Source organism: Paralichthys olivaceus, chromosome 6, assembly GCF_024713975.1.
Source record: "Paralichthys olivaceus isolate ysfri-2021 chromosome 6, ASM2471397v2, whole genome shotgun sequence".
NCBI lineage: Eukaryota > Metazoa > Chordata > Actinopteri > Pleuronectiformes > Paralichthyidae > Paralichthys > Paralichthys olivaceus.
In genome coordinates this window covers 27,838,012-27,860,341 of record NC_091098.1, presented here as the reverse complement: position 1 = coordinate 27,860,341, position 22,330 = coordinate 27,838,012, and the positions used below count along the sequence as shown (strand labels likewise).

At 42.5% G+C, this 22,330-nt stretch overlaps 1 protein-coding gene across 2 annotated transcripts in view; it reads left to right on the top strand.

Moving 5' to 3' along the window:
- The window catches only part of oprl1 (opiate receptor-like 1), a 44,205-nt gene extending 21,875 nt beyond the window's left edge, over window positions 1–22,330 (top strand). The window contains exons 3-6 of one of the 2 annotated variants that reach the window (XM_069526205.1): window positions 12,222–12,309; window positions 12,560–12,742; window positions 13,278–13,368; window positions 19,714–22,330. In XM_069526205.1, the coding sequence (XP_069382306.1) occupies window positions 12,222–12,309; window positions 12,560–12,742; window positions 13,278–13,368; window positions 19,714–20,261 (910 nt within the window). In that variant the 3' untranslated portion in view covers window positions 20,262–22,330. The remainder of the gene's footprint in view (window positions 1–12,221; window positions 12,310–12,559; window positions 12,743–13,277; window positions 13,369–19,713) is intronic. The other variant, XM_069526206.1, reaches the window with a different exon arrangement.

Sequence of the window (22,330 nt, the reverse complement as noted above, 5' to 3'; positions counted from 1 at the left end):
CTGTCACCGGTCACCTGACCAACGATGTCACAGCCTGTCACCGGTCACCTGACTAACGATGTCACAGCCTGTCACCGGTCACCTGACTAACGATGTCACAGCCTGTCACCGGTCACCTGACCAACGATGTCACAGCCTGTCACCGGTCACCTGACTAACAATGTCACAGCCTGTCACCGGTCACCTGACTAACGATGTCACAGCCTGTCACCGGTCACCTGACTAACGATGTCACAATGCTTCCAATTCAGTTTTACACACTCAACTAACAAACTGCAGCCGAAGCAAAGGATGTAGATTGTAGCCTAATACTGCTGTACTACTGTAACTACCATGAAGACTGGTACTTGTACACAAAGTATTCATTATAAGAGAAAACTGGTGCGACCATGTGATAGGATGCAGCAGCTGCACGACTCTGATTTCAACCACAAACAACTGACTCCAAGATAAGTGACAGGAAGTGAGCCCCTCCCTCAGCTGCCTCCCTCCGACAGGTCCTTCTGTTCAGGAGGAGAGGAAGAGGAGGAGATGAGTGTGAGAGAAGAGCTGCTAGAGGAGGAGAGGAAGAGGAGGAGGACATGAGTGTGAGAGAAGAGCTGCTACAGGAGGAGAGGAAGAGGAGGAGGACATGAGTTAAGAGCTGCTGCAGGAGGAGAGGAAGAGGAGGAGGACATGAGTGTGAGAGAAGAGCTGCTGCAGGAGGAGAGGAAGAGGAGGAGGACATGAGTGTGAGAGAAGAGCTGCTGCAGGAGGAGAGGAAGAGGAGGAGGACATGAGTTAAGAGCTGCTGCAGGAGGAGAGGAAGAGGAGGATGACATGAGTTAAGAGCTGCTGCAGGAGGAGAGGAAGAGGAGGAGGACATGAGTTAAGAGCTGCTGCAGGAGGAGAGGAAGAGGAGGAGGACATGAGTTAAGAGCTGCTGCAGGAGGAGAGGAAGATGAGGATGACATGAGTTAAGAGCTGCTGCAGGAGGAGAGGAAGAGGAGGAGGACATGATTGTGGAAGGAAATGTAGAAAAGCAGCGATGAATTAACTAAATGATTCTTTGTGAGATTTGTTCTTTTAGATCTTTGTTTCTTCACAAGTTAAGTTTGAATATTCACCTGCAGTAAATCTCTGGCAGCAAATATGTATTTAGTTAAAAGGTTTCTTCACTTTTTGGAGATGAAACGTTAAATCTGGAGAAACATGTCTCGAGTCTCATGGAGACAAACATGTGGAGCTAAAATAAAACAAACCTGAATCATTTCACTGCTGATCCTGATCAGATAAACAGGTCACAGGTCGTTGCTCTCTCGCTCCACATTGTAATTAGATCGCTTTATATTTCTCCACTGAGACACGGAGCCCAGTCCAACCTCATCCAACCTCATCCAACCTCATCCAACCTCATTTCACACATGACTCCACCTGTGCCCTCAAACAATAACGAATGATGACAGGAGATTCTCAGGCGATATGAAGTGAACTCAAGATGAACTTCTAACAGTCGGCCAACATGTTTATTGGTTCTATGTCCAGCGTGCACACACACAGTCATGTTGCCTGTGAGCTGGATGACTTCAGGGTTTGGAGGCAGAATCTCAGAGCTGCTCAGCTTCGTCCAAATGCAGCAGAATATTAATTAAGACTGTTCACGTCAACTAATTGTCTTCTGATGCTGGATAAACACGTGTGGAAGGGAAGTGTAGGTTCTGTTCTGCAGAAGGACGTTGAATGAAAGGAAAAAGAACATTTAATGGTGTTAATAATAACAAGGTCACTGACTGAATTAAGAGTATTTGAAAAACCGCTGCTCATGAATTGACGTATCAAACCTAATTCCTCCTCTTTGTCACTGTTCTCCTTGACAATTAAAACAAGCTGACAACAGTGCTGCAAATGGTTTTGTTCCTGCTTCTCCCAGATCCTCAATCAATGACACAAACCCTCTGTGGAGCTCAGTCGGTGACGGCAATCACACCCAGGTCTCATTTGTATAAATTTCCATTCCCTCCTCCCAACTTCCAAAGTGTAACACAACACCCCCCCGACATACATCAGCCCGGGTGTCATTTAGACGCTCTGAAACTTAAATTATGACAAAGTTGAAAAAGTAAATCAGCCCCTGCAGCGTCAGATGTGGAGCATGAAGCTCAGCGTGGCAGATTCAAACTTACCTGCTGCCGTCATGAGCAACGTGTTCACCGGCTCAGAAATCTACAAATAAGCAGCCAGTACATTATACTCACATTGTCTCTGCACGGCCCTGGTTACACTTCATGATGTGAGGATACAGAGGAAGAGGAAAAGACAATTGTATCATTGGAATGTGTCTGTGTAAAACACTCAAGTGGTCGTGTGGAGTGAAAAGCACAAGGAGCCTTGATGTTGCTTACATTAACCTCAGTGGCTCAAAGTGAATGAATGAAAGTGAATGTAACCGTCCTCCATGTTTGTAGGTTTGTTACAGTGAAGCTGCGTCGGACGACATCACCTCTGCACACGAGCTGCGACAGAGCAGATGACACATTAAACAACCATTTACTAGAAGTCCTTTCTGTGAGCCACAGATACATTTAAAGATAAACAAAGCCAAAGTGCTTCTAGCGAATGATTTGAAAACCTCTGCTCCTAATTTGCTTCTGAATTACTCGGCTGATTGCAGATCAACAACCTTCACACAAGCAGCTTCGTTCAGTCTGATGTGCACGTTTAAAACCCTGGTGTCCGTCACTGACTCTGAAACATCCACAGAAACAAGGGATTCAGGAGATCAGTGTATTAAATGATTAAATGATATACGTGTGTGTGTGTATATACAGTGTATTTATATAAATACGGACTGAACCAGTGCATGTTACAACACATTTCAGTCACTTTACAGGAGCTTTTCATTGGACACTGAGACATGGACATGAGGGGAGTGACTTTAAGCTTAAAATCAATGATGCAATAATGTTTTACTGACCACTACATTCAAAAAAGATGCATCTCCGTCCACCGAGGACAAACCTCCACCAACAACGATTGAACTGACCAGAACCTGTCTCCTGTCTCAAAGAGGTTGTTTTATTCTGACTCCGTCCGTGAGAGATGTTGCTGACGTTCGAGAACACATTAATGGTTTCCTGTTTTACAGTGTGAGCATCTCACTGCATCCTGAGTCATAATATCAATATCCATGATTTTAAATGAGCAGCCGGCCTCATTAGGAAACAGTGAGACGTGGTGTGTAGGAATCAATATGGCTGCTGTGTAATGACGATACCACGAGTTATGGTTTAAATGATGTTCCCATTGTTCCATTGTTCTTATGCATTAAACTATTAGACCTTCTCCAATATACTGTGTTCACATTATGTCAATGAAAAGGTGGTTGATCCTTGTGCATCAGTCGTCTGAACGCAGACTCACCTCTCACACATCCCTCACACCTCCGGCTCATGTCCTCAGGATGGAACAAGACAATAAATGGATCAGTTATTTCTCTGAAGACAAAAACTCTGGATTGATTCTCACACTCAAGTATTTTTCACACAGTAAGAAGCTGTGATGGTTTTTGAATGAACACGTGTGAGACTGGATCTAATTGTCACCTTCACGTTTATAACGAGGACATGAACAGATGCTTGATTGATTTCACGCTCGTGTCGAGCTCAAGGTCTATTTTAAAGCTGGAGCTGAAAAGATGAAATCTAACGTTGGTCTGAAACGTATTTTACTTACCCACACGTTATTTAGATATGTTGATAGATTTGTTATTTAGATTTTTTTAGGGATGTCAATTATTCCGTCTTTTGAATGTTTGCAGCGGTCAGAGAGTAACTTTAGCTCGTTGGAGAAAAGTGTTGCCTACATTTTGCAGTCATGGTAAAACCGCCCGTCTCAGGAGCGTCTGTCCTCTGGTTCTGTCCTCTGGTTCTGTCCTTCCATTTCCTGTCCCAGCGGGAGCATCACTCAGCTTTTCAAGAATCTACTGGAAGGAAAAGAAAACGCTCCTGCTGACAAGTTATTATTTGTACCTGCTGGGATACTGATGTTCTGTGTGTGTGTGTGTGTGTGTGTGTGTGTGTGTGTGTCAAACGTCTGCTTCTGCTTTATTTCTATTCAACTCATGAAGATAAAAGATGTTATAAATAACTGCAAAATGTCTCTGACCTTACCGAAGGCCTTAAATATAGTTGTGTATACAATATTATACATATAATCATTAACAGAGGCAAACTGAGGGCAACATCTTGATTTATAACTTTAAAAACCAAACTTCTTCCTTTGACCACAGCTCAAGCTCCAGAGATGTTTTGGTGCTGATGATAATACTTCACGTATTAGTTATGTGCCAATATATAGCCTTGAAGTTATATATGAAACTTTACAGTTGAACTAAAAGTTTTATCCTAAAAAAAAAGAAAACATGATCAGAAGTACCAGACTTTAATATTACTTCACATGAATACTCATCTTTGTCTCCGATGAGACTTTTGTGTGAAATGAAAGTTTTGATATCACTGAACATCAGCTCAGGTGGTGATGTGTGTGAAACGCTTCAGATCAACACCCCTCAGCTCCGTGGCTCTGTAGCCAACCACAATTCACTGTTTGACATCAGCATGTGTTTTCCCATAATCCCTCACTGCTCACTGAATCCCCTGTCGGCTCCACGGAGATAATAGAACATCCTCAGCTTTGCTTTGTGAGACGCCGACAGGTTTAGAGACATCGGGCTGGAGTCACAGGAGGAGGGCTGTGATCATATTACCCAGCTGGGATTGTGTGATTGTGATCCACAATAGTTTTTTCTTCAAGAGCTCTTTCCTCTGAAGTCAAACAGGGATGTGAAAGGTCTTCTACTGTGGCAGGACACAGATTCATAGGTTTTTATAAAACGCTGTCATTAGAGGGACAGAAGAGAGTGAGGACGACACAACAGAGAAATCAGAGGGATTATTGTCCAATGATGTTTATCCTGCACATTTGTCAGAACTGAAGGGCTCTGCTCTCCACAGCTTTATAAAAAGCAGGACTTCTAAACATATATATATCTACATATATATATATATCTACATATATATATATCTACATATATATATCTCTGGACTCACCTGCTGTCTGTCGTATTTGGGGCTTTTGTTACTTGTGTTCTGTTCTATGTTCAGTTCTCCGTTTCGCTCTTTGTCTCTGTCCTTCCTGCCTTTGTCCTGTTTCCCAGAGATGTGATCTTCTGCACTTGTCTCTGTGGTGTTTAGATCAACACGGACAATCTTTCATTAACACACACACACAAGTGACGGCCCAAGCCGACAGCGCAGACCTGCAGCGTGTGAATAATTCAAAGTCGAGGATTAATATTTGAAAGCGAACAGCTCGGCAGATGAAAGAGTTATCACACAGACTCCTCCCTCCATCAATGGAGAGAACAAGCTCAGTGAGAAATGAAGGAGAAGAACAGGACGACATCATCTGCAAAGACTCAATGTTTCATTTCACTTTCATGAAGAATGTTAGCGACTGAATCAGATGCATGAAGATTCACCAGAGACTCAGACCTGAGGCCGAGTGAAACCCAGCAGGTCCTCAGACCTGAGGCCGAGTGAAACCCAGCAGGTCCTCAGGTCAGACAGAGACGTGTCTTCAGTCAGACTCAACATACTCATATATATATGTATATATATATATATATGTATATATATATATATATATATATATATACACATACTAATATATATACACATACTAATATATAATCACATACTAATATATATACACATACTAATATATATATACACATACTAATATATAATCACATACTAATATATATACACATACTAATATACATACTAATATATAATCACATACTAATATATAATCACATACTAATATATATACACATACTAATATATATACTAATATATAATCACATACTAATATACATACTAATATATAATCACATACTAATATATAATCACATACTAATATATAATCACATACTAATATATATACACATACTAATATATATACACATACTAATATATATACACATACTAATATACATACTAATATATAATCACATACTAATATATAATCACATACTAATATATATACACATACTAATATATATACACATACTAATATATATACTAATATATAATCACATACTAATATATATACACATACTAATATACATACTAATATATAATCACATACTAATATATATACACATACTAATATATATACACATACTAATATATAATCACATACTAATATATATACTAATATATAATCACATATAATCACATACTAATATATAATCACATACTAATATATATACTAATATATAATCACATACTAATATATATACTAATATATAATCACATACTAATATATATACTAATATATAATCACATACTAATGTGAAAGCGAACCTTTTGTCGTGTGTCTTCGAACGTTCTCTGATTGAAATGGTGGTTTATTGTTTGTCGGCTTCTTATTTGAAAAAAGGGAACAACTATAACTTGTGTATTGAGTCTTGACTCTAGAGATAGAAGATAAAGCAGCAGCTCTCTGTCCTCCACAGGTTGTTTTGGTTTAGTTCAGGGAAAGTTTCTAAAAAAGGTGTTATAGATAAATGAATTAGATAAACATGTCTTATACAATAATAATGTGTTATATAGTTCTTATAGTTCTTATCATCATTGTTCTTATCATCTTATGACCCATGAAGACTGAAGGATCTCAAGGTTTTTCTACAGGACTGATCAACTTGAATTTCTCAGCTTCTGAAAACATTTGATAAAGTCAGTATTTGTCTTCTATCGTTTCCTTAATGAACTCGTCTGTGATCTGTGTCGCTCCCCTCTCTTAGATTGTCATCATCTGAAACGTTACATTAAAAACTTTACAGGCTAAGAGCACCGAGAGAAACTATATTTCCCATAATGCAGTTCAGCTCTCCTGCGTGTTTCTCTGTGAATATGATGATTTCAGGTTTATATGTTTATTATTATCATAAAGTTCTAATCAGCGTAACCAGTCTTCAGCAACAGTTCCTCAGCACGAAGCTACACAACAGTGTGTGTCTGCTTCAGCTGCTGCTTCTTGAATTGGTCTCATTGTGGGAACTGTTGAGTTTTTGATCTGAGGTCTTTTCCACATTGTGTGAAGTGCCTTCAGATAATGTAGAGATTTGGTGCTTTACCAGAACCAGCTTCAGTGTGTGTGAGTGTGTGTGTGTGTGTGTGTGTGTGTGTGTGTGTGTGTGTGTGTGAGTGCATTCTCATTAGCAACAGAATTGTAACACTGACTAAATTTGACCATGATTTGTTGCCGCTGAGCTCGTGATTGTGATTTGCACGTCCGTCCTGCGACAGACGATGGAATCAGCGGTGTTGACCACGTCGCCCTCATTATGCACCGTGCACCAGCAAATCCAGCCTCTTTCATAATCAGCTGCAAATGTGTTTCCTGAGGTTCAGAGAGGTTCTCCATTAATTGCAAGATCACAGTCGTGTGCTAATAAAGATGAAAGATGAAGGGGGGGGTGAAGATTAGAAGAGAAACATGCAATCAAAGGGCGAAGGAGAGGAGCTGAGTGATCTGAGCAGGAGACTGTCTTCTTTGTGCAATTGTTTCTGGAAGGAAGGAAAAAGAAAATATTATCAACGAGGAAGAGAGATTCGTGATTTTTGTTATTTTCATATGGTTGTTATTGAGTTTGTGCAGATTTATAGATGTGATTTCTACTGAGGAGGATTCACATCAGTCACACAGAGTGATATCTTTGAAGCGATTGTTTCCCTCTTCAGTTTGTTTGGTTGGATGATGTTATCTGTCTCGAGTGGCTCCACAGACGAGAACACGCTTTCACTGAAAATGTGATTTCTGCTCTCCTCTCTAAAAACAAACAATAAAGCCTCATCGACATGAAGGAAATGAGCCAAAACCACAGGGACGTGAGGGCGGGACAACAAAGAGAGGCGTTAATGTTCAGCTTGAATTCCTTCAACTGAGTTCAAGTCTTTTGGAGACGCTGTCAGTCTGGACGAGACTTGTGTTTGAGAGCAGTTCATCAGGTCTCCAGGTTCAGAGTGAGGTCCGACCTCGAGGTCCCGTTCAGGTGGTGCATACGTTCCTCCTCGTTTCCTGTCCTCCCCCCCCCAACTCCTCCAGACAGTTTGATGGGACTATTTTCTATCACTGCATTTGTGGAACAAAATATTTCATTGTGTATTTTTTATCAATTACAAGATTTGTTTTCAAGTGTGTGTGTGTGTGTGTGTGTTGGAATCACAGATGCAGTTGTTGGGATGTTGGATTTAAATTTGACCTTTAATTGGAAGAAGAGTTTGTGTCCCGTTAAAATGAAGATTTGAGCTTTTTGTCAAAGCTTTATCACATTTTCTGTCATTTTCAAAGTGAACTTTGCATCAGACCTGTAGATTATTAAAGAAACACAAGTGGTCAGAACAGAAGGTGAGAGAAGGACGAATGTGTTTATAATGTAAAACTCACCAGGAGCAGAGGCTGCATAATGTTCCATATCACAAATATCACGTACGTGCTCATCATTGGTACAATCAATGTCTCCCGTCACCCCCCCAACACCAATCACAACCACTCGATATATAAAAGACTGAACCAGAACCTGACGACACTTTGTCAAAAAGAGAAAAAAGAAAATTGACTTTGAGCCTCATCCTCCTCTCGTCCAGCGGAGTCATCAGCTGATGACAGCAGATGGGTCGCGTTGCCAGGGAGACGCCGCTGTCAATCATATCTGATCAAATAAAAGCCTCGACTTGGATGAAAGAGACAATTTGACTTATTAAGTTACTGATGTCAGACCTTGAAGATCTTTTCTGAAAATCCAGTCACCAAGATTTAACTTTTTATTTCAAAGGAATTATTAGATATGAGAGACATTTGGATCAGTCCGTTGATTTGATTCTTTGTATTTTTCTGTGTGATATTGTTTTCCTGTAGAAACACCTGCATTATGTTGTGTATGATTCAGCTGCAGAGATCATGTGATCATGTTGACATCACACCGTCATCAGCTCTTATCCCCACAAACTCTCTTCACGTCTTCGTCTGTGACTCCACATTTCCTTGACGCAGAGATATTGGTTTTCTTTTTGGTTTTTTCAGTTTTGCGTCGTGACAGAAGCTCATCAACCCTCTGACTCGCTCTCGATCCTGAAGTCGATCTCCTGCTGTGGTCTCACATCAGCTCCTCTGGACTTCCTGCAGACTTTAAACCAGATGAAGAAAGTCTGCAGAAACTCCAGAGGCTCACACTCGGATATTAGCATTCACACATACTCCTCTGGAGCTCAGTGCATGTCTGACAGCAGCTTCAGTTACTGCCTGCACCTTCTCTTTGCTTGGGGCTTCAATCTCTGTCCTTTCCTTTCCCACGACGTCCTCTGTTATTTTTCTCTGCCTCGTCTCTCTGCTGCTGATTTCATACTTTCACTGAATGACAGAGACAGAGGAGGGGAGGAAGGCAAGAGAGAAAATGAGATTGTGTATGGAACAGGTCAGAACATTGGTAGTTTTATGTCCAAAGAAGAGAGACAGAAAGCCAGAGGACAAGAGACCGACATGGTCTTAGAGAAGACACAATATTCTGCAGGAGAGAGAAAGACAGAGACACTGGGCTCAGTCCCTGATGGAAAGAGAGGAGGAGGATCGCTGAACAGCCATGAAATATTCTCTCTGAAGATGGTCGGCCTGCAGGTCCGCAGTACGCAGAGAGGGGGAGGGGGAGGGTGGGGGGATGCAGAGAAAGAAGCGATGAAGTCATATTTAGATGTGATAGAGGGAGTAAAGAAGGGAGGAGTTGCAGAATAGACGTAGAACCACAAAGAGACAGAACTAGAAAAGATGTGAGTCAGCACAAAGAGGAAATAAGTGTGAAGAGATTTAAAACATGTTGAGACAAAGAGAAAGACAGAAAACAAAGAAACAACAACGGAGCAACTTTATGGTTTATCTCAGTCTGGTGCCGGGCTCCTGCAGGGGCCGGTTGCCTCATACATCCATGAATATATATTACATACACTCAGTGATTGGTGGGTGCAGTCATTTGTCCTCTACACAGCGGTCATGACGTTATCCCTTCATAACAGGATCAGACTCTAAAGATAAAATCCCACAGTCTTTGTTCTGTGAAGAAACTCATTCCAAAGTTCACCTGAAGATAGTGTGACGCTGGTGCTGTGAGTTTCTCCACAGTTTCAGTGTTTGTGGTCCAAGTGAGCCAGTTTGTTCTGTACCTGCAGGGTCTCAACGAGAAAAGCTGTTTTATGTTTGTCATAACATCAATTACATAAACTGTAAATTAAGATGGAGAAGAAATTAAGCCAAAATATCTCAGATACAAACTCCACCATCTTGTGCATTTGCAGTCAGTCTGCGCAGTATTGATCGGGGAAGGAACTACGATGTCGATGTTCCGCCCGTACACGCACTTCATCTGACTACACTACATCCTGAGTCAGTCTCAGCTGTCAATCATGATGTCTCTGCTCGGTTTTATATAATCAAATAAGTAATTAAAACCAAAAATCCTAAAAGATTCATGCAAGAAGAATGAGAGAGCTGAAGCTGTGAAGACATTACAAATTAATAAGAGGAGTAAAAATCGAAAGGATGTAAAGAGAGGGATGAGAGGATGAAAGAGGGAAGACACAGATGTTGAGATGCAAGAGAATAGAAGAGTGAGAGACCCAAAGATATGAGTGTTAATAACATCATCTGAAACTGGGAGGAAGACGGGATAGAGAGAAAGAAGAGAATAAAGAGGTGGAGAAGAGAGCCGGAGGCCGAACTGAATGAAGGGAGGGGGGCAGTGGGGGGGGTGCATGTGATCAGATGTGTGCATGTGATCAGACGTGTGCACGAAGTGTGCATGTAGACGTGTGCATGTGATCAGACGTGTGCACGTAGACGTGTGCATGTTATTACAGGTGTGCATGTGATTAGACGTGTGGACGAGGTGTGCATGTAGACGTATGCATGTGATTACAGGTGTGCATGTGATTAGACGTGTGCACGAGGTGTGCATGTGATCAAATGTGTGTATGTCATCAGACGTGTGCATGTAATCAGACGTGTGCATGTGTTCAGACGTGTGCATGTGATCAGATGTGTGCATGTGATTAGACGTGTGCATGTGATCAGACGTGTGCATGTGGTCAGAGGTGTGCATGAAGTGTGCATGTGATTACAGGTGTGCATGTGATTACAGGTGTGCATGTGATTACAGGTGTGCATGTGGTCAGATGTGTGCATGAGGTGTGCATGTGATTACAGGTGTGCATGTGATCACAGGTGTGCATGTGGTCAGATGTGTGCATGAAGTGTGCATGTGATTACCGGTGTGCATGTGGTCACAGGTGTGCATGTGATTAGAGGTGTGCATGTGGTCAGATGTGTGCATGAGGTGTGCATGTGATCACAGGTGTGCATGTGATCACAGGTGTGCATGTGGTCAGAAGTGTGCATGTGATCAGAGGTGTGCATGAAGTGTGCATGTGGTCAGAAGTGTGCATGTGATCAGAGGTGTGCATGAAGTGTGCATGTGGTCAGAAGTGTGCATGTGATCAGACGTGTGCATGTGATCAGAAGTGTGCATGTGATCAGAAGTGTGCACGTGTGCATGTGATCAGACGTGTGCATGTGATCAGAGGTGTGCATGTGATCAGACGTGTGCATGTGATCAGAAGTGTGCATGTGATCAGACGTGTGCATGTGATCAGACGTGTGCATGTGATCTATCTATCTCTCCATCCATCCATCGCCACCTTGAGCCACGTGCACACTGACAGTGCACATGCAGCCACGTGCACACCGACAGTGCACATGCAGCCACGTGCACACCCCTCAGACTGAGTTCACTCCTGAAGCAGCTTGTGTTTGATTTCAGTGTTAAAGACGTGACCTCCTGTAACATGAGCTTCCTCTCTTCCTCCTCTCTTCCTCCTCTCTTCCTCCTCTCTTCCTCCTCTCTTCCTCTCTCCCTCTCTTCCTCTCTCCCTCCTCTCTTCCTCCTCTCTTCCTCTCTCCCTCCTCTCTTCCTCCTCTCTTCCTCCTCTCTTCCTCTCTCCCTCCTCTCTTCCTCCTCTCTTCCTCTCTCCCTCCTCTCTTCCTCTCTCCCTCCTCTCTTCCTCTCTCCCTCCTCTCTTCCTCCTCTCTTCCTCTCTCCCTCCTCTCTTCCTCCTCTCTTCTTCCTCCAGATACACGAAGATGAAGACAGCTACAAATATCTACATCTTCAACCTGGCTCTGGCCGACTCTCTGTTCCTCGCTACGTTACCGTTTCAGGTATGTTTCCTTTCCTTTGAGCAATCGTTGTTTCAAGTTATATATTAACAGTCTGAAGTTATATATTCTTTCTGAAGATATATATTCTGTATGAAGTTATATATTAACAGTCTAAAGTTATATTTATACAGTATAGTATATATATATATATATACAGTATATATATATATACAATATATATAAACAGTATATATATATATATAGATATATTGTCCTCTCTGCTCATGCTGTGTTTTTCGGACGCCTCCAGGGAACCGATGTGTTTCTGGGCTTCTGGCCGTTCGGGAACACTCTGTGTAAAGTGGTGGTTTCCATCGACTACTACAACATGTTCACCAGCACCTTCACCCTGACGGTGATGAGCATGGACCGCTACGTGGCCGTCTGCCACCCGGTCAAAGCTCTGGACATGAGGACGCCCCACAAGGCCAAGGTACGAGTGCGTGTGTGTGTGGTGTGTGTGTGTGTGTGTGTGTTTGTGTGTGAGTGTGTGTGTGTGTGAGTGTGTGTGAGTGTGGTGTGTGTGTGTGTGTGTGTGTGTGTGAGTGTGGTGTGTGTGTGTGTGTGTGTGTGTGTGTGTGTGTGTGTGTGTGTGTGTGTGTGTGAGTGTGGTGTGTGTGTGTGTGTGAGTGTGGTGTGTGTGTGTGTGTGTGTGTGTGTGTGTGTGTGTGTGTGTGTGTGTGTGTGTGTGTGATCTGAAGCTCGCACAACAACAAGTCTGATGGAGGTTCAGGAAATCATTTTTAATTAAATGTGTCAAAGTGAAATCAAAAGGATCTGGTTTGATTCATTCCAAAGACTTTTAACTGTTAATATTTATTATTGATTTAAATATTAAAACTAAACTGAATGAAAATCTATTATTATTATATTGAACAGATAAAAACCATGAGGGTTATTTGATCTATAAGTTAATGTAGAAGATGTTGCTAATATTATTAAGTGAATCACCATCATGTTGTCTTCAGGTCGTGAACATCTGCGTGTGGGTGTTGGCTTCGGCTTTCGGGATTCCAGCCATGGTGATGGGGAATGTTGAGGAAGAGCAGGAGCACAACAGTGAGTCCCTCCAACACTCAACGATTCAACACTGACGGAACTGATCAGACACCTGCTTATATAAGGTCCCAGTCCCACTGCATGCTGGGAAACACTGTCGATTATTTAATTTAAAAAATGTTTCCATGCAAGTGTTTTGTTTTTTATCTTTTTCAATGAAAAAGAATTTGCTGCTTTATTTAAGTGTGAAGTATGAAGCTGGGCCTAAATGTTCAGCTGCAACATGCTACTGAACCTCTAGATGTCACTAAATTCTACACACTGTACCTTTAAATAAATTAATACAAATTTGCAGAAATAAAAAGACTTTTTTTTTTAGATAAAGTGATCAAATATTATGGTAATTTGGTAAACAAATGTTGTCATACAGCTGTAGAATTCATTACTCATCATTTGGCTCATCCATTAAATCTAAAAGTATTTATTTACAATGATCTTCGTCCTTAACACGTTGCTGCTGCGCCTCACTTCAATGTGTTGTATCATCAACAAAGACCCGAAATAGTTTTTAAAATATCGACCATATCTAATAATCCGATGGTTCTGATTCTGTCCGTGTGCTCGGGCTGCAGCTCAGTCTCTGTGTTTAAGTGGCCTCCAGGTTTGAGCTTTGTTCACTGACTCCAGATGGAAAAGAGCAGCTTCTCTCTTTCACATCGACTCATTGTCTTCAAGCTGCTTTTCACTTTACTGAGTGGATCCATCTGGGTCCTTTGTGTGTGTGTGTGTGTGTGTGTACATGTATGTGCACATCACGTTGCCATAAATAGTCTCACTTAGCCATTCATGTATTCTAGTTTAGAGAACACACACACACAGTTATGGTCTAATATCCAAGGAAACATCTTGAAGTGAACTACACACACTTCACACTGTGTGTAGTTCACAGCTCTGTGTTTACCTTATATGGTCGTGTGAGAGTGATAATGACGTGTGTGTGTGTGTGTGTGTGTGTTTACGTGTGTGTACACAATAATCCTGCAGCAGAAATGACCACAACATGTCACCAGTATTTAAACACTGTAATTCATCAGAGAACAAAGATTCCTGGTCTCTGGTCTGTTTCACACTCGGCTCCGTCAGCGATCTCACTCATCTGTGTTGTGACAGAGTGACTTTCCTTTTTACAACATGTTGAACTAAGTTAGAGGAGAAGTTTCATCATTTGAAGATAAAGCATCAGTGGTTTTACATTCTCACACTTGATGACAGCTTAAGTCGCACTTGGTGTCACAGACACAGTGTTTGACATTATTAAAAACTAAAAGTGAAGGCTCTAGTAGAAAAGTTATGCAGCACAAGTACAAATAACACTTTAAATGTTAACGATGAATAATAATCTGGCTTCAGGAGGGGCTCCTCCACTGGATTTAAAAGTGTTGCATGTTAAACTTGTTTCTTCTACATAGGAACTGATTTCACACCTCGGAGCCGGACAAAGGCCAAACAATCACATGGGGGGGTTGAAGAGCGAGGTCAAATACATAACATATACAGTATTTCATATAAAATATTACTAACCAACAGGGTTATAAAACTACAGTGTGTATATAAAACTTAGAATCTAACGTTCTTGTTCAGTTGTTATGGGGCTGATGATTCCAGGAGAACGTTGTAGAGGAAGAGACAACAGTGTTTAGATATTGATCCAGTCTCTGCTCTGGTCTCATCCTATAATCATTTATATTAGTCCACTCTACAGCCGAGCTTCAGGAGCTTCAGGAGCTTCACAAGCTTCAGGAGCTTCACGAGCTTCTAAAGCTCCACAGGCTTCATGAGCTCCAGGAGCTTCAGGAGCTTCAGGAGCTTCAGGAGCTTCACAAGCTTCACAAGCTTCTAAAGCTCCACAGGCTTCAGGAGCTTCACAAGCTTCTAAAGCTCCTCAGGCTTCAGGAGCTTCATTAGCTTCAGGAGCTTCACAAGCTTCTAAAGCTTCTAAAGTGGTGGATGTGACCCATTAATCAGATCAACAGACCAATCATTGAGGGGATAGAGCACTTCTACTCTAAGAACCAGGTTACTTAACCTTGGCAGAGGTTTGCACTCTATTGTCCCTCTCTGTCTCTTCCTCTGTTCGTTGTCCCATGACTGAGTGAACTGACGTTCAGGAGGAATGTTCCTCTGGTCCCTGCTGGTCTTCATGTCTCCTCTGAAGAGAGAGGAGACAGAGTTATAACCTGCAGTCACAGCTGCAGAGACCTCACGAAGCCACCAGGACAGTTGGATGGGACGTTGGGAGCTTCAGCTTCAGTTTGTCCTCTGACTCCAGCGTCCTGCTCCAGTCTCAGGACATGACGACATGCAGATGTATGTCTGCCCTGTGATTTGCTGATTTCCAGGAGAGCTCGGAGGATCACAGTGGACATTGAGTGGACACGGTGCAAATGACTCAGATTGACTCCCATTGAATTTGAATGTCTGGCTTGTGGACACGTGATGACATCACGGGAGCAGGATGGAGGCGTGTTGTGTTTCTTTCTGTTCTTTTGTTACGTCTGAAGAATCGATCTCCGCTCACTTCCGTTGGATTCCGCTCTAACTCTGTTAACACCTGAAACACGTCATTGGTATTTCTGGGTGAACTATCCCTTTAAGTAGATGGGCGTGTCTTCCAGCTCTCAGTCAGGCTCCACCCCTGCTCCTCCAAATATGGTTACTTCTGGTTAAAATACATGTTGTTTACTGCAGCCAGCCACCAGGGGGCGATTGTTTGCGTGATTCTTTATTAATCCTCCTGTTAAACGTGTCATGGCTTATTTCCACATCACGAAGGTCGTCATCAAAAGTACTTTTTGTTTGTAAAATCAGTCGACGCTAACTCGTGTATCTGCTCGTGATCATTGTAAATTGTGTGTGTGAGGACATGAACAGAATAATGAGCCGGGGTGAGTCTCACCTGCTCTCACGATGACGTCCTGCAGATCAGATCCAGCTCTGTTACTGTTTTACTCCAGTTAATATCAGGGAACCTTGTACTTTCATGAGAAAGTCAGTAAATGATGTGCAGCGTGATTTCATTTCACGTTCCGTTGCTTTATCAGTGACCCAGTAAGTGGATTTCACTTAATGAGCCATGGTGAAGGATATTCCACATGATTTAAGTAGTGGAATCATGTTTCCTTTATCATCCCTCATTCAGTAAGAAGGCGTCTAATGCTCCTGGTAAATATCATTGTCATGAGTTCAGGTGGAAATTCATCTGGATGCATGAACAAAGTTCTCTTACTGAGAGAGAGAATAGAAGAAAAGACGAGAAAGAGAAAACCTGTTTTTAAACATTTGAAGGAGAAGAAGAGAACGACAATGTGTTTCATTCGACACATCAGATGCTTCAAGAGAAGAAAATAAGGAGGAAAGCTCCAGATAACGAATCAGGAGACAACAGCTCAGCAGGAAGTCACTGGTTTTCTGTATATTTGTCTCTGAGAGACGTTTTCTATGAATCCTCATCATTTCTGTCTGAATCCAGACCCGTCTGTCACCGAACTGACACGGGAGGAAAAGTCCACCGACATTTGAGAAGGTGAAATATTTCCAGTAGCCATCGAGTGATTGCTGCTAACAGCTGTCAAGTGATTAGGACTCGACCTTCTGTTGTGAGGCGCTCGACGTTTTACTGAAGAACATCCAAAGAGAGACACTGCTGTGTGTGTGTGTGTGTGTGTGTGTGTGTGTGTGTGTGTGTGTGTGAAAAACTGTTGCACAGATTGTGTTTTACAAGGAATTTTTAAAATAACACAACTTTTATCTTTTTATTGTACATTTATAAAACAGCCAGTATTTTTATTTTGATCTTAACGATTCTAGATTCTGTTTCTATTCTTATTTCTGGCGTCTTTGACACGTTCTCTTCTCTGGTGCCTTGGATGTAGAGAAATATCTGTTTGATACGATGAAATGACGTGTGGACGTGATTTGAATCTCTTGGGAAGTTTGTTGTGGTGGAACATTACGTGTTTCTTCAGGACTCAGACCAGAAGAAGGATATTCAGATGTTTTAATGCTCGGCTGCAGTTGTTGGTGTCTGCATGTTGAGGTGTGTATCCGTGTGCAGATGAGCTGCCCATCTGTGAGCAGAATGACATCAGTGATAATAAATCCAAGTGTCTGTGAGATTCGCTGTCAGAACTGTCAGCAGCGTTTGATAAACAGAGGGAAGCAGATCCATCCGGACGGAGACGGGTGAGAACATGGAGGCAGAACTGAGACGATCGTCTTCAGGCACGTTGGCTGTGATGTTCGTCACACAGGAAAAGAAAAGTGTGAATTCAGCATTACGTTTGGTTGTTGTTCCGTTTGGCCTCTGACCCTCGGTCAACACAGATTATTTCCCTGCAGGGATCGATTCCATTATTCTATTTGTTTGGGTTTTCTGTGGCTGTTTCTTCCAGATCTCCGTCGGGAACCCACTCGTATCGACAGTCACTTTTATAAAACACATGAACTGTCGGTGTGTTATTACTGCTCCCGTCCTCTCACACACTTTTACTGTGTCTCTGATCAGCGGCTGGAATGTGCAGTAATGGAGCTTTGGGTTTTATTACCGACTGTAAATCATGTGCACCGGTGACGGTGCGTCACATAAAAGCTTCCACCAAACGGAATAATACATCCACTCTCTCCCGGCCCCTCCGATTTGTTTGATCTGACGTTATTGTGATTATGTGTGTGTCTGCCTGTGTGTCCTTAACATTTTATTTCTTTGAAAACCATAAGCATTAAATCAGAGGTGTGAGACGTCATGTGAGGATTTTGTCTTGAAAAAATACAGATACAATTTTTTAAGATGGTTTGAAATCAGAATAAGTTTTTTTTAAAGCTCTTGTCTTCGAGCTTTCACTTTAATCAACACTAACGAACAGGATAATAATCAGTCAGAGGTTCTCTACTTCCTGCTTCACTTCATCTCCTCTTTACATCACTTAAACTCAGCTTTGATTTCTTGCCCTTTAAAAGTCGCCTCAGGATAAAACAACACAAACAAATCTTCAGTTATGGTTAAAACATGAAATGTCTTTGTTCGATGTAAGATTCCGTCTTCGTGCTCCAGACTCACACTGTGTTGTCTTCCTCTGATAATCAACACATTTCATTAACACAAGTTTTCAATTCTCTCCGGCACAGAATAGATTTAGATTTAGAAAAATTCAATCAATAATTGAAGACAGAAAGTTTTGTGTTGTCCGGTGAAACCATCTGCAGACGACTGTCACATGTATTTCAGAGCCATGATGGAGATTTCTGAGCTTGACTCGTGTCAGTGTCTGTCTGTGTCCACGTCTTCGGTCCAGACGGAAATCGTTGGATGGATTGACGATGAAGTTTGATAAAAAACTTCATGGTCCCCTAAAGACACATTTTACAACTTTGAAAATATTAGTAGGTTGATACTTTTAGTGAAATACACTGACAGCATGTTTTTAACTTGTGCATGCTACATGCTACATGCTACATGGATCAAAATGTTCTGCCTTTAGCATTAGTGTTAGCATATCATTTTTTATGTCCGAGCAGGAGCTGTGATCAACAACACTGATGATGTCATCTTCAGTGTGATGAATCATTTTTATCGGCTTTGCTCTAAATAAACGATTGGTTCCTGTCTGTGAAGAGGATTGTCCTCCTGTGTCCAAACATTCATGTGTCCAGATAAGCTCTATCAGGAGGACGGGGACATGTTTTGACGTCACTGCAAAGTTCTGATACTTGTTCTTTCTTATTTTCATGAAGAATCTGCGACATGAACATTCAGACTCTGTCTCTCTTTTCTTTCTTTATTCATCCTTTCATCCTTTCTCTCCTTTTACCTTTGTCATCATGTTCCACCAATAGATGAAGATTGAATCCCTCTGATGTTATTATAGCATTCTGCCTCATTTACATGTTCAGTGCACATTAGTATTCAGATAATGGACAAAGTGGGTTTGATCCCAGTTTGACTTCATTGAGGGAATAATGGTTTATTTTTGGAACTGCACCTTTGTCATATGAGAAAATAGATTTTCTTTTTGTGCTTCTAGTTTTTCTCGGTTTGGTTGAAAAAGATTTTGTCCATTGTGGAACAAAATGGTAGAAATCTTTGAAGCAGATGTTTAATTTGATCCTGGAGGAAGTTGTGAGTTCGGGTCTTTGTTCATTTCAGATACAACCGATCGCAGAGGTTTGAGATGCATCGTTGTCTCCAGTTCGCTCAACAATCATATAATTGATCACGTGTTCAGCTCTAAAACAATAAAACCAGCAAAGTTTCTGTGCTTTTATTCTTTAACTGATTCTAGTAAATCTTTGACCCAAACACCATCTCCAACATAACTGTGTCTATTTGCTTCTTTTCAATACATCCAGGTGTTGAGTGCATCATGGTTTTACCTGAACCAAGGAGTCACTGGGATCCTGTGTTCGGCACCTGCGTCTTCTTCTTCTCCTTCCTCATCCCTGTAGCTATTATCAGCATCTGCTACAGCTTGATGGTCAAGCGCCTACGCAGCGTCCGCATCCTGTCTGGCTCCAAGGAAAAGGACCGCAACCTGCGGCGCATCACCAGGATGGTTCTGGTGGTGGTGGCAGCGTTCGTGGTGTGTTGGACGCCCATCCAGATCATGGTCCTGGCTCAGTCGCTGGGCTTCAACCTGAGCAGCTTGTTCACACTGGTCCTGATGCACTTCTGCATCGCGCTGGGCTACGTCAACAGCAGCTTGAATCCTGTGCTCTATGCTTTCCTGGATGAGAACTTCAAGCGCTGCTTCCGCGAGTTCTGCCTCCCGTCACCGTTCCGCCTCGACACCCAGCAGTCAGGCAGGATGAGGAGCATCGCCAGGGAGGTGGCAGCCGCCTACAGCTGCAAGGCTGGAGATGGTGGGGGGCTCGGTGGAGGGACACCTAATCCCGCATGACTAGGCGTGGAGCTCCCCTTGGTGGGGGTAGACCCCCAGCAGAGGAGGGAGACGCAGGGCACAGGGAACTCCAACACAGAATTAACTCAGATTACAGCTCTCTAGCGGCACGAGCCCTCCCGCCCTCCGACTAGAAGACTTGCCTGGGGCGGGGGGGAGGGAGATGAAGAGGATGAGGCCGAAAGGAAAAGAATTTAGGAACGAAGACGGGTAGAGTGCTCGTGATGGGCGGAGGGATACGTAGAAACCTTGGGTAGGATAGTGCCAGAAGCAGCTGAACCCTTCGTGCTACGATGGAGCGACAGATGAGAGAAACCTTGATGGACGTAGACATGATGTAATCTGACTTTTACTGCAGCTCCAAACACTTCAGCCAAAACAAAAACTAGGTCTGTTACCAACCAGCCGCTGCAGCTCGAGCTCTGGAGAGGCTGGAGCGTAACTTCCACAGAACGAACAAACAATAAGTGAAGGAGCTGCTGATACCAAATCTCTGAAACCACCGTGTGCTGCTTGTAGAAAGAACTTTTGATCCCCAGTGGTTTGAAGCAGTGAACAGAAAAATGTGATTGTGACTGAATAATCTGCTGCTGGTGTGATATCAGGTCTGAACAGTGTGTGACACGATGTTTCAATTAGACGTTGGATGACAAACAGACCAATCTTGAACTATATTTCCGAAGCTGTGTCTCGACCCACAGACGGTCACATGAATGTTATTTCTCACAGCAGCAACATTTCTAAACGTGAAGTGAAACAATTCTAAGAATTCTTTTCCTAAAACCGATTCTTAGAGTTTTTGTGATTTTTGAAAACTTTCTACCGTCACCTGAGGGCTGTTGAAATGTAGAGTTGTTAGTGAGGGACGACAAATTCAAACACACGAGAGATCCAGAGTTTTTGGGACGGTTCCTGTTTGTGGTGCGTCCACATGTGAATTATGAATTCTCCTTGATCCAAACAGGAAAACTCCTTTATGACATTTGCAGCTTTTGCCAAAACCAATCTTTGAACATCACCTGGTAAAAAAAACGTAAAAGCTGTTTCTGTTATTTACATCAAGCACTTATGGAAGATAAGATGCCTTAAGTTCACCTGGAATCATCATTTGTCAGATAAATCCAGTGATTAATGATAATGAAGATCATGAGGACAGTCTGAGGCCGGCTCACCAGACTCATCACACATCTGTGATTGTACCTTTCACTCACAGTATCTGCATCGTCTCATGGAAGTCATATAAATACGGTGATGTCCTCTGAGCTGGTCGGCTCATGATTGTTGCTTTTAGGAGGAAGTGATGAAAAAAGGCGTGATTCAGGATTTACACACAGAACCTTTGTTCATCTATGTGTCAAGTTGTTTTACTGACGACGGCTCCACAACATTAACCACTTGAGCAAGTTTACATGTGAAGCATCGTTACTGTCCTGTACGTATGCAGGCAAACTGTGATGGAGCGTTCACGCCTCTCTACACATCAAACTTTATTCTATCCATTGTTGAAAGTCACTGGAGACGGGTCCTGGCACTGATCCCAGCCGGTGGGTCACCAGACTGGTGGGGCTCAGAACCATCGGACTTCCAGACGCCGGCAGAAGACAGTGAAACTTCCTCTGTGACCTTTTCTCAACTGGTTCAACCATCAGTTGTCGTCCCCGTCTTGTCTTTTCCTAAAGAGACATTCGGTGTGAACGCAGCGTTTTGGACATTATGCATCTGTCATCATATCGTTGTTTCTGTTATTCTTGCCATGCACATGTTCAGCGTCTGCTGAACCAGAACATCCGACTGTGATTCCAGATGATTGGAGGTGTAAAATATAGACCGAGTATAAAGTAGGTCATGAAAAACTCTGTAGAAAACTCCGCCTTCATCCCTGTGTGAGTTTCTGCAGTGGGAACGTCACCGAATTCCTGATGTCGACAGAAGTGAAGGAACGAGGCGCTCACTGTTCCAGTCGAAGCCTCGACCCTCTGATGAGATGGTGGTCAGGTTCTGAGTCAGGGTCTGAGTCAGGGTCTGAGTCAGGTTCTGAGTCAGGTTCTGAGTCAGGGTCTGAGTCAGGG